The sequence below is a fragment of the Thamnophis elegans genome, chromosome 4 (assembly GCF_009769535.1).
Source record: "Thamnophis elegans isolate rThaEle1 chromosome 4, rThaEle1.pri, whole genome shotgun sequence".
Classification (NCBI taxonomy): domain Eukaryota; kingdom Metazoa; phylum Chordata; class Lepidosauria; order Squamata; family Colubridae; genus Thamnophis; species Thamnophis elegans.
The window spans coordinates 54,696,792-54,709,093 of record NC_045544.1 but is presented as its reverse complement, the minus strand read 5'-3'; the positions used below and the strand labels follow the sequence as shown (position 1 = coordinate 54,709,093).

At 35.0% G+C, this 12,302-nt stretch overlaps 1 protein-coding gene across 1 annotated transcript in view; it reads left to right on the top strand.

Moving 5' to 3' along the window:
* Positions 1–12,302, top strand: part of SYNE1 (spectrin repeat containing nuclear envelope protein 1) — a 300,005-nt gene that overhangs the window by 147,103 nt on the left and 140,600 nt on the right. Inside the window, 16 exon segments of the mRNA XM_032216017.1 lie at positions 763–1,100; positions 2,177–2,321; positions 3,054–3,272; positions 3,988–4,250; positions 4,934–4,975; positions 4,977–5,017; positions 5,020–5,049; positions 5,052–5,095; positions 5,618–5,755; positions 5,757–5,791; positions 7,707–7,777; positions 7,780–7,815; positions 7,818–7,843; positions 7,960–8,122; positions 8,125–8,141; positions 10,974–11,111. Of these exon segments, the coding sequence (XP_032071908.1) occupies positions 763–1,100; positions 2,177–2,321; positions 3,054–3,272; positions 3,988–4,250; positions 4,934–4,975; positions 4,977–5,017; positions 5,020–5,049; positions 5,052–5,095; positions 5,618–5,755; positions 5,757–5,791; positions 7,707–7,777; positions 7,780–7,815; positions 7,818–7,843; positions 7,960–8,122; positions 8,125–8,141; positions 10,974–11,111 (1,746 nt within the window).

Genomic DNA, 12,302 nt, shown 5'->3' with positions numbered 1-12,302 from the left:
TTTCCTGGTTGTCCAGTTTCTGGCTCACATGCACACGTGAAGACCAAGCATACCAGAAACCAGAAGATCATCTTTCCGGTGCATGCATCCGCACCGAGTGGCTGTTCTTCCGATATCCAGCACATGCATGCACATTGGCCAGCTGGTCTTTGTGCATGCATGCGCACCAGAAACCAGAGGACCAGGTGAGCTGTATGCATGCGTGCCCTGGAAACTGGAAGATTTCTTGCCAGCATGCTCTTGCACACTGGGCAGCTGCTCTGCTCTTCCAGTTTCCAGTGCTCCTGCATGTGTGAAGACTAGCTGGCCGGTGCACTGGAACCTGGAAGAGCAGAAAGCAATAGCTCACGTGCCCGGAGAGATGGTTCTGCCTGCACTTCTGGCACTCGTAGCATAGGTTCGCCATCACAGCTTTAGGATCACACCTTTATTTAGGACATCATGAAAGCTTTTAATACCTTAAATGAGAAAAGGAAATACTTTTGAATGGCAGTTTCTACTTTGTGGTCTTGGGCATCCATGGACTTTTCCAGGATCTTAAACTTCTTTTGGAATATTAATGGATTTATTTAGTGAATCATACAATTAGATAAACATTCCCTTTATGAAGTCCAGCACAATATCCTGATGTATAGTATTCTGGAACAATTTGTTGATTGTAGAATTCTAGTTTGTGTACCCTTTTGCTGAACCCTGAATTAGGGTTATTGTTGTTATTATTCATATATGTTGTTTGTGTTGTATTATTTTGTTTGTTTTCAGGAAAATTTGAGTAAGTTATACAGTCTTTGCCAAAGATACTACCAAGTTTCCCAGACTGCTAACAACTGGCTTGAAGATGCTCAGGTATTGCTCCAATTTGCACAAAACGGCCTTGATACAGAGAATTCAGAAGAAAACCTAAGAAACCACATAGAATTTTTTAACACTGAAAAACAGTTCCAACTCCATTTGAAAGAAGTGAAGATGCTTGTGTCTGACATGGAGCCATTCATTCAGACCCTCAGAAAAGAAGATCTGGAGGAGAAAGTGAGGGCTTTAGAAGATAAGAGCATAGAAATAGAACAAGAAGAACAATGTCAGAAAGAATTATTACAAAGGTACCTTTTATTCATTCTGTTTCAGCCCTGTGGTTTTTGGTGTACACAGAAGTAACATGTACAAACCTATCTTGATGGAACTTTCACAAACATGGACCTTCACAGATATACATTATACAAGCACATGCCTTCTCTCTCTCTTTCTCTCCCTCTCTCCCTCTCTCTCTCTCTCTCTCTCTCTCTCTCTCTCTCTCTCTCTCTCACACACACACACACACACACACACACACACACACACAGCATATATCTGCACAGTACACTGCAATTAGTCTCTAGGAAGAAAGTATGGACACAGAAATGCTTAACACATTATTTTATTAAAAGGAAGAAAATACTGAAACCTCCTATGGCCATTACTGATAAAGTAATTAGTGAGAATTTACAAAACCATGTGATACTGGATCTTCTCTAACTTGGTTCATTGTATAAAATGCTATGTTAAATAAATGATTTAATAAATAATTGCAGTGGGTTGCCTTAAAAATGATACAGTAGAATAAAATGATGTAGTTCAGTTGGGAAAAGGAAGAATGACCCCATGAGCTTCTTTATAAATTATTTCTGGGAGATCTCATACTAGTTGTGTCTTCTTGCAGATTAACCCAGTTTTTGCTCTTGGTTACAAGTACAATATTTAAAAAATATACTTGTTCATAGATAGGCATCCATCTTTATTTTCAATTCTGCCACTCATATCTGAATGCTCAGCCACTGTAATAATAATTGCTTTCTGGCAGCACTTTCTGTTTTGGGACACCATTACAATTTTATCAGAATTGCAAACCTCTCTCTCTATCTCTCTAAGGTAGATTTAAAGTTCATATTTTCCTGCTGGCTAACATTATTAGAATCCTATAATCTCAGTTAGAGACTAAGCATGGCAAAATATCACATTATTTTTTTCCCATCAAATTAAACCATTTAAAGTTTCTGTCTAAACATTGGCCTTTTAGTTTAATGGCAAGAATATTTGTTAGCAATAGTAAGATACTTTATTATTATTTATTTATCTGCAATACATTCTAAGATTATAGTTTGTATAACTTATGACTTTTTATTATATTTAATTTTTCAAGTTGTGTGTCTCAGTGGCAAGATTACCAAATAGCAAGACAGCACATCATTGACTTGATGAATGAGTCTGAAAAGAAATTATCTGAATTTTCTGTAGCTAAAACTTCTTCTCAACTGGGAGCAGAAGAAAAAATAGTATCACATAAGGTAAAAGTTTTAAAAGTCATTTTTTTTCCTAGTTAAATCACAAACATTTGTGTACTAGGTTTAGGAGTTTGTGGTGTAAAAAAAGGCTATTCTCTAAGAGGTGATTCTTAGCTAAAGATAACAAAAAAACTCAGAACTGATTAAATTTATGATGTAGTTTTCCATTGCATAAATTGCATTTTTCAATATCAGAGTTTTATTTTTAGACAAGTAAAAACATTTCAGTACTGATTTTATTTTAAAGTCAAATAGGCTCTTTCACAACTGCACTGCTCTTTCACCGTTGCAAAAAATATTGTTTCATACTTGCTTGTAATATTTTGAACACTATTCAGTGAAATGACCATTAAATTACTATTTAAGCTGAATAGTTTATAAGATGAGCATTAAATAATACATATATTCAAATATGAATAAACAGAAGCACATTTGCATATCTATATTGATCCACCTACATCTACTCATCTATTTACACATTCAAAAATAGTGGATGCTTCAGTAAAACTTACATCTTGTCTAGTATAAACATATCAGGGCTCTCTCAGGAGCAAGTCAGGAAAATTTCATGAGTTGACACATTACATGTAAATATTATGCCTAATGGAAAGAGGAATTATAATATTTCAGCAAAGGGCATATCTGTTTTTATTCTGCTATAATGCATAAACATTTGCTTGAAATTTTAAAGCTGTCTTGTGAAACAGGAAAGATAATTTCCTTTGTTTTTTTCAGTCTCTAGTCTCTACAGTGAACTCTTTTCATGAGACAATCACTTCATTGGAGGAAAAAGCATCTATGCTGGAGAAAATAGGCAATATATCCAGTAAGGCAACCATAAGTCGATCTATGACCACTGTCTGGCAGCGGTGGACCAGACTTAGAAGCATTGCCCAAGAACAAGAAAGAATTCTGGAAGAATCAGTGCAGAAATGGAATGTATTTGATGATAAGGTATAAGGATCATGTTTATTCATTGTCTGTAAATATTCATAGCAGCCATTAATGCATCATCTATGTACATTGCATTTATAAAGTTAATATTCAAACTGTTTTATTCAGCATTGCCATTTTGCTAACTGCAATCAATACACTCACCATCGGCATTTTCCTAATATTTTATTTTGGTTCTGAGCTCTTGTTATAATGTTTATAACAACAGCAAAGTGGCAGCTGAATCACAGCAGGTAAAAATTTCCACCACTGTGAATGCTAGCATTGTATGGCACAAAAAAGTGTGGGATTTTTCAGTCACAATCCCTTATGGAACCCACAACAACCTCTCTCAGAACCCGAGAGTTCTGTGGAATCTCAGCTACACTGTAATGCCATTAAATATATCAAAGGGCAATCTGCTCAGATCCCAGATTCTAGCTTTGCTTTAGATTCTTTGTCTTAAAATTAGACTATCCTCTTCAAAGAAAATTAGTGAAGATTTTGGAATCCCATGTGTATTGTAATGGGTATATTCATTGAGGCCAAACTGGCTCAATGACAGTTGGTGCATAATGTGTAGATATTGAATTTGATAATATTATAGATTATAATGTTACGTGTGTGTGTGTGTGTGTGTGTGTGTGTGTGTGTGTGTGTATGCATGCATGTATGTAGTTATGATGCCTTTAAAAAAATAGATTGGTGTTTTTTTGTTTAAAATTGTTATCTTTAGATGCAAAAAGCAACAGAGACGCTTGATCAGCTGCACGAACGCTTACCAGAGAGCTCGGTAGAAAAAGCTTCAAAGAATGAACTTCTGGATCTTTTAGATTATCACAGTAATTTCATTCTAGAACTCGAACAGCAACTATCATCCTTGGGTCTCCTCAAGCAGCATTCTTTTAGTTTGCTCCAAGATATAGAAATAACACCTAGTTCCCAGGAACAAATGCCCATCATGCAAGAAATCAAAGCAATGCAAGACCGATACCATAAGTAAGAAAACATTTTATATTTCTGCATTCTCCTTATAGCTGAACAGGCAGAACTAGTGGAACATGCAGCATTGATGTCATGTTCCATTCTAACCATTTGTAACACCCACCCACAAATCTGCTTTAGAATTTTGACAAATTTTCCAAATTAAATTTGTAAAGGCAGTACTGCAGGAGGGGAGGGGGTTGAATCTTCTGATTACATAAATGTGTTTGCATAACATTGGGTTTACTTCAGTGTGCAAATATAGTTACTAGACTATAGCTGTATTTTTCCACTATTGCTGAATGTGAGAGATATTCAAAAGCCCTGTATAAATGATTACTTGAGCTTGTCCTTTGCTTGGCAGTCTACTGCTTGGAATAAAGTGAATAAGTAAAGAAGATATTCGCAAAGGGAATAAACTACCAATTTTGATTTACTGTCCCCCATACTTACTTCAGGCCCATTTGCCAAATATGTAAAATGTAGAATAATTTTGATAGAAAAAATTAATGGTTAAAACTTAGCATTATGATCCTGCCTATTAAATAACAATAACAATAATAGTAGTTGTTGTAACACAACCTTAAATAAAATTCATCCCTGTACATATTTTCTGTTTGCTAATTACATACTACTAGTACTATTTTCAGATGTATATAAGATGAAATGTATGAACTAACATCTAAATATTTTTAAAGTATGCAACAGAAGGTGAAAAAAGTGAGAAAGTGGTTAAACAAGAATTAAGGAACGTGAAGAAGTAGAAAAAGAGATTAATAAAGTAACACTTGGATACAAGAAGGAAGAGAATATTTATAAATCCTACAATAGACAGTGATACTCAAGTTGAAAAACTTCAGGTATGCCAAACATATACCAATTATTGAATTCAAGTTTATGCTGTGAATATGTGAAAGCAATGTGTGTATATTTATAGAATGCTACAACATGTTTCTGTACAAGCTACAAAACCTACGCTCACTTTAGCAGCACATATATTAAAATTTGTAACTATATCTTATAAGGTACCTCAAAATTAATAATTCACCAAAAGAACTATTTAATAATGGAGAGATCTAATAATGTATGTCCCAACATGCTGGTACACAATTTCTATTTATTTTGTTATTTTTCTCCTATAACATTCACAGGATGCTATAGTCTCCTATTGTGATTAACCCAATGAGAAGCCTATTATTATGCATCAGTGCAGAATCCATAAAGCCTTCTGTGAAAGGCTTAACCCAAGATTACATAGGGTCTGAGCACAGTGACAGGCAATGAAAAATACTTTGTAATTGTATCAAGATTTATTTCTATGCCAGATTTAATGTGAAACAAGCCACATTGTATATTTCTTTTTTGTCTTCCATATACTTTAGACACTCCTAAATGATGCCACTATGCACCGTCAAGCAGTGGAGAAAATGGCTGAACAGCAGCAGAATAAATACTTGGGGACTTTATACCATTTTGCCTCTCTGAGCCTGTCTCTTCAATTAGCAGAAGCAGGCTTGGCGCCTAGTAAATATACATGAGCAGGTAAACATTATTTAGCATGATAATTTTAGTACAGGTTTCAGCGCTTAAATTCTACAAGAGTCACTGAACTGAGCTGTAGTGGTAATTAATGAATGCAAAAGTAAAAAATCATCTACACCACATAACTATTATCTACTCCCCACTATCTCATAGCAACCATAAATATGGTGGCGATCCATGTTAATTCTCAACAAAGCTCCACACCTCTGTTGTATGATTTCCTTGAAAGGACAGATTATGCATTACTTTCTGTATATAAAATTAACCTGTGGTATGGTTAGACACACCACCATACACATATTATGCATACACCCAGAATGCACAACCATGGATCACATGAAGCAGAAGGAGGAGATAGCACAGCTCTAGAGTAATCTCTAGAGTAATCTCTTTTCCTATATCTCAAAATACATATAAGAAAATCACTCATGTCTATTAAAGCTACTTTGGTACGAGGATTAAGGCTAAAACCCACAAGGTATAGTTTCAAATCCATTCCTAGCTACTGAATCTTACTGAATGACCTTGGATACTTCATCGTATCTCACAGGGCTAGTGTTGTTAAGAAACACTGTAGCACATATTCTATATTCCATAGAATTTCTGTGTTCATATAAAATATCATTATATGTTTTCTCTGCTCTATTTTAGTTTGTATTAGAAGTAATGCAAACTAAAATAGAACAGAGAAAATGAAATAGTTAACAGCAAAGCTAAACTACAATAAAAAAATAGAGATAATAGGGAAAAAAAGACAGGTAAGTAATAATAAAAAGATATTCAGAAGTAGCTTCTGATAGTCTTCACAGCAGTTATAAGTACAATTATATTTTAACCTCTTACTCTCTACATTATAACTCTCTTCCATCTATAGTTTATACTGCCTAATAATAAAAAATCATAAATCACAAGTTTAGTGATGCAAGTGTCAGACTCTTAAACACAACCACAATCACTCACGTACACGTGGAAACATATGACTAGTTTTTTCTTTTCTTTCTTTTTCTTTTCCCCTAAATTACTTGCTTTGAATATTCCTTATGCTATTATGTTGTTTGTATTGTTATCATGGATTGCACCAGTGAGAATAAAACCAATTTCATTGATTATTTTTGTACAATGACAATACAGACTTACTATGACTATAATCAAAGAAGTCAGTCTGTTCAATTTCATCAACCATTCTTCCATGAAGGGTGATGTTGATCTTTCCATTTTTTGTGCATGTTTATTTATTATTTAACCTTATATGCTCCCATCTCACCTGGAGGTGTCTCTAGGTGGCTTATATCATTAAAAACCCAATTAAAAATTAAAACAATACATAATACATTAAATTATTTAAAAATTCACAGATGGTAAGAAAAAGAGCAAGAGGCATCAGGGGAGGAGGTGATGTTTTAATCTCTGAATCCATCTCCAGAATGATGTATCTTCACTGGGATCCAGGTCAGGTTGGCAGAGAAGGTCTTGAGGTCCTTTTGGAAGGCAAAAGGTGGATTTATCTCAGGGGCACAATGTTTCAACAGGCAGGAGCCATAGCAGAAAGGGCTCTTCTCCTGGATCCTACCAGCCAAAATTATTTGATAGATAAGGTCCACAATGCGTAGTAATAAATAGTACTGTATATGTAATAGCATATAGTAATTTTGTTGCAGTATTCATATCTTACAATAAACTTCCATGGCCTTTTCCCATTTATACTGTCCCAGAAGGAAAAGTTCTGTCCTCAATTGAATATTAATACATTATATTTATGATATTCATTATTTGTATTATAAATGTTTGTGACTCTATCAATATGTTCCAGTAATGTACTTTTTCCAATTTAAGAAACATCATCACATTTTCTTTGATATATGCACTGTAAAATTTGTTGCCTTCCTTACTTTTAATTTGATTTTTTTCACTTGGCGATTGAAGCCAAAGTAAAAGAAGCTCAGCAGCACAAACATTAAACCAAGAATTTAACCACAAAATTCAAGACGTAGCCAAAGAGCTTATTTAATTCAACTGAAATTGAAAGAGAAGACAAATAATATACACAAGCTAAAAGAGATCAAAAGGTCAAATATTTTGTTTAAAATTTAATTTTCCTTTCTTAAGAATGTGATGGAATTATTCTGAATAAAAAACATTTTTTCACCAGTTTCTTGTGAATAAATATTCTCTTTTAATACAGAACCTGGATGAAGAACTAGACAGCTGTAACATTAAACTTCTGGAACTTGAGGCAGCTGTCCAAAGCTTTGCAGAGCAAAATCCTCAGCTAGGTAAACAGCTGACTGGCAAAATTAATAAACTGACAGAATTCCATCAACAAATAATTAGGGAAGCGGAATACAGGCATCCAAGCTAAATCAGGTATGGCATCATATTGGACCGATATGTTCTGAAGTTTTATCATTCACTGTATGTTTCTTTTAGTAGAGCAAAGTTTTTGTGTAAGACTCAAATTCCGTAAATGATCCCCTATGCTGTTTTTACAAATTCAGTTTCCTAATTCTTTATTTCTTTCTTCTTTTTTTAAAGAGAAGTCAGTTGTTAATTAAAGCAAATATGTGACCAATACATCTGAGTTACCAGAAATTATCATATACTTTATTCATTAAACATGAAACTCAGCCAACTGAACATTCAAAAATGCATTACAAATACCAGGGACCAGAAATAATAATAACAACAACAACAACAACAACAACAATAATAATAATAGCATAATACACCAGACATCACACTGGTTGAGAAAAATAAGGTTACAATCATAGACATCACAATACCAGGTAATAGCAGGGTCGACGAGAAGGAACATGAAAAAATCATGAAATTCCAGGATTTAAAAATCGAAATTCAACGATTATGGCACAAACCAGCAGTGGTAATTCCAGTGGTAATCAGCACACTGAGTGCTATTCCAAAAGCACTGGAATTACATTTAAAACAGTTAAAAATTGACAAAATCACCATCAGTCAAATGCAAAAAGCCGCACTGCTTGGATCTGCACGCATATTACGAAAATACGTTACGACGTCCTAGGCCCCTGGGTGGGGCCCGACTAGTAACCAATGCCAAATCCGGCGAAACAACTGGCCGCTGTGATACAATTGTACAATAATAATAATAATAATAATAATAACAACAACAACAACAATAATAATACAAAAGCTTAACTGAATTTATTAATTGAAAGCACAAAAGAATTTAGCCAAGTCATTGATATGCAGTTTCGAACTGACAAATGTGCAACAATGGCAACTAAAGCAGGCAAGGTCATAGAAGATGATGGAATAGAACTTGAGAATGAATAAATGATAAAGGCAGTAAAACCAGAAGAAGGCTACAAGTACTTGAGGATTTTAGAGGCCTCTGACTTAATGCATAATAAAGTCAAGGAATTAACTTCATCCAAGTACATTCAACGAAGTCACAAGATATTAAGTCCAAATTGAATGGAGGAAACATCATAAAAGCCATAAATACCTGGGCTATACCTGTGATTCAATACTCTGCAGGAATAATTAACTGGACCCAGATGGAATTGGACAATTTGGACAGAAAAACAAGGAAGCTTATGACAATGAATCATGTTTTGCACCCTAAAGTGATGTTGACTGATTATATCTACCAAGAGCAGAGGGTGGTCGAGGATTCCAACAAGTAAAAACAGACTGTGGAAGAAGAAAACACAGCTTGAATGATTACATCCAGAAAAGTGAAGAACCAATGATTAAAGAAATAAATAAAGGAGGCCTTTTAAAGACAACTAAGTCAAAAGCTGAATATAAGAAAGAAGTAATTGAGAAGTGAGCTGAAAATTGGAAAAACAAAGCTATGCATAGCCAATACTTGAAAGTATTGAAGACAAAGCTGACCAAAGCTAATTTGGAACTGGTTAAGATTAGGAACACTGAAAAAAGAAACAGAAGGCTTTATTTTGGCAGCTCAAGAACAAGCCTTAGCTACAAACTACATGAAGGCAAAAATTCAACATGTTACTTACCAACAGCAAATGTCGCCTCTGTAATGAGAAAGATGAGACAATTGACCACTTGATCAGTGAGTGCAGCAAAATTTCATAAACTGACTACCTACAACGCCATGACCACGTTGCTAAGATCATTCACTGGAAATTGTGCCAAAAGTTTGGATTTGAGTACAGCAAAAACCACTGGGACCATCAGGTTGAGAATGAGAAAGGCAAAATCTTGTGGGACTTCAGAATCCAGACTGGCAGGCACTTGGCCTACAACACACCTGACATAACAATAATTGAAAAGAAAAAGTATGATCATTGACATTGCAATACCTAGTGATGCACGAATTGAAGATAAACAGCAAGAAAAAAAATCACAAAATACCAGAACTTGCAAATTGAGGTTGAGCGACTGTGGAAAAAGAAATCATGTATTGTCCCAATTGTAATTGGAGCCCTTGGAGCAATACCTAAAAGGCTACCTTGCTATTTGAAAATTCTAAATTTACCTGACTTGAACATTCTGACTCTACAAAAAACCACCCTACTTGGAACAACTTATATCCTCTGACATTACCTTCCTAGGTCTTTGATTAGGACTCGAGCTGTTAGGCTACCAACCGGCCCCAAAGCCTGTGAATCTCACCAAAGATTAACCACATAATAATAATATACATAGCAATGTGAAAACACAGCTTCCAGTTCTTTAGTTGGTGTTGGCATTTGTATGCTCAACCTCTTCCCATGAACCTAGTATATCATTATGTATCTGCATAGTATATGTTTGGATCCAAGCAGTATGGCTTTTTGTAATTGATGAATGAAAATGCACAGATTTGTCACCCTGGTTATTTTGATATGGCACTCAGCATCACTAAAACCACCATATCCAGTTCATGCCACAAACTTTCAACTTCGATTTTCAGATCTTGATATTTTGTGATCTTCTCCAATTCTTTGACTTCTATTCTACCATCCCCTGATATTGGCATACCCATTATCCACACTTTCTTCTTTTCAACCACTGTTATATCTAGCATTCACACATGTATATTCAATGCATTAATGTAAGTTGTTTAGTAGAATAATATGGTACTTTACTTGAGAAATGTAAATATTAAAGAATTTAAAGAATTGAGTTGGTAATCACTGTACTATTATACTAAGGCAGATCTAAGTCCTGTGTACATTTATTCTTCAAATGTATTGATTTTTTTTGCAGGCTGTTTCCCATTTAGATGAATATAATGAAATGCTAGAATTCATACTAAAATGGATTGAAAAAGCCAAGATTTTATTACATGGAAGCATAATGTGGAATTCTGCTACTATACTTCGCAATCAATTTATGTCTCATCAGGTAATAATAGCCCACAGACTTTTTTTTATTAATAGCAAAAAACAAGAGAATTGCTGCATCAAAACAGCTATAAACTGAAGTTTCCAATCCCAAACTCTAGTATTTTTACTGTATCTCTTAATGCAAGTGAGATTTCTTTTGTTTGGCACCATCCATCACTGAAGTTTCTGAGCTAACTTATGGATATGTAAAATGATTTGGCTTTTGTGAATTACAAAGCATTAAGGCTGATTTTTAATGTCTAATGTATTTATTTATTCAAATAAATTAAAAAATTTTACATGGCAACCCATCTCATGACAAAGTGTCTTGCATTTTGCAGAATGCAAAATACCCCTGTAAAATATATCTAACACACCCACATACAGTATATTTACTGTATATGTGGATTTGAGTGTGTTCACACACACACACACACACACACACACACACACACACACACACACGTTTTCCTGGAGCCCTCAGGCTGATGCCATAACCAGATTTTGAAGGAAATCAACAGGAATAGGTTCAACCTTACTTTGAAGGGAGGAGATGTTTCACGAGGCAGACACCTTGGTAGAAAAGGCTCACCTCATGGATCCACCCCCACCCCACCAAGAATATCCCTAGTGCAATAAGAATAGCCGATATAATTGATGAGACACAATCTCTCAAATATCCCAGCCATATGCCAGAAAGGTTTTAAAGGTCAGAACCAACATCTTGAATTAGACAAGCAAACTGACAACCAATGCACTTGCAGAGCAGAGGTATAATATGTGCTATTCTGGACCCATAACTGCCCACTCCACTGCATTTTGCATTAGCTGAGGTTTCCAGTTAATCTTCAAGGGCAACTTCATGTAGAGCATTATAGTAGTGTAATCAGGAGATGACTATGGTATGTGACCGTGAGAAGAGCCTTCCAATCTATGAACGGGTACAACTGGTACACAATACAAAGCTGTACAAAGGCCCAGTTAGCTACAATTGCCACCTGCTGTTTGAGCAGGAGTTGTGAGTTCAGGAGAACTCGGGCGTTGCACAGCAAATTTGTCTGAGGCAGCGCAACCTTGCCCTATGGAAATTGTTTCTAAAATCTAACCAGTGTATTTCAATAAAACATATAAGGATAGACATCTCTCAAAGCATATGTTCAAGCCATTCTTAATATTTTTTCCCTGAATACTGGGTGATTGGGAGTCTTCT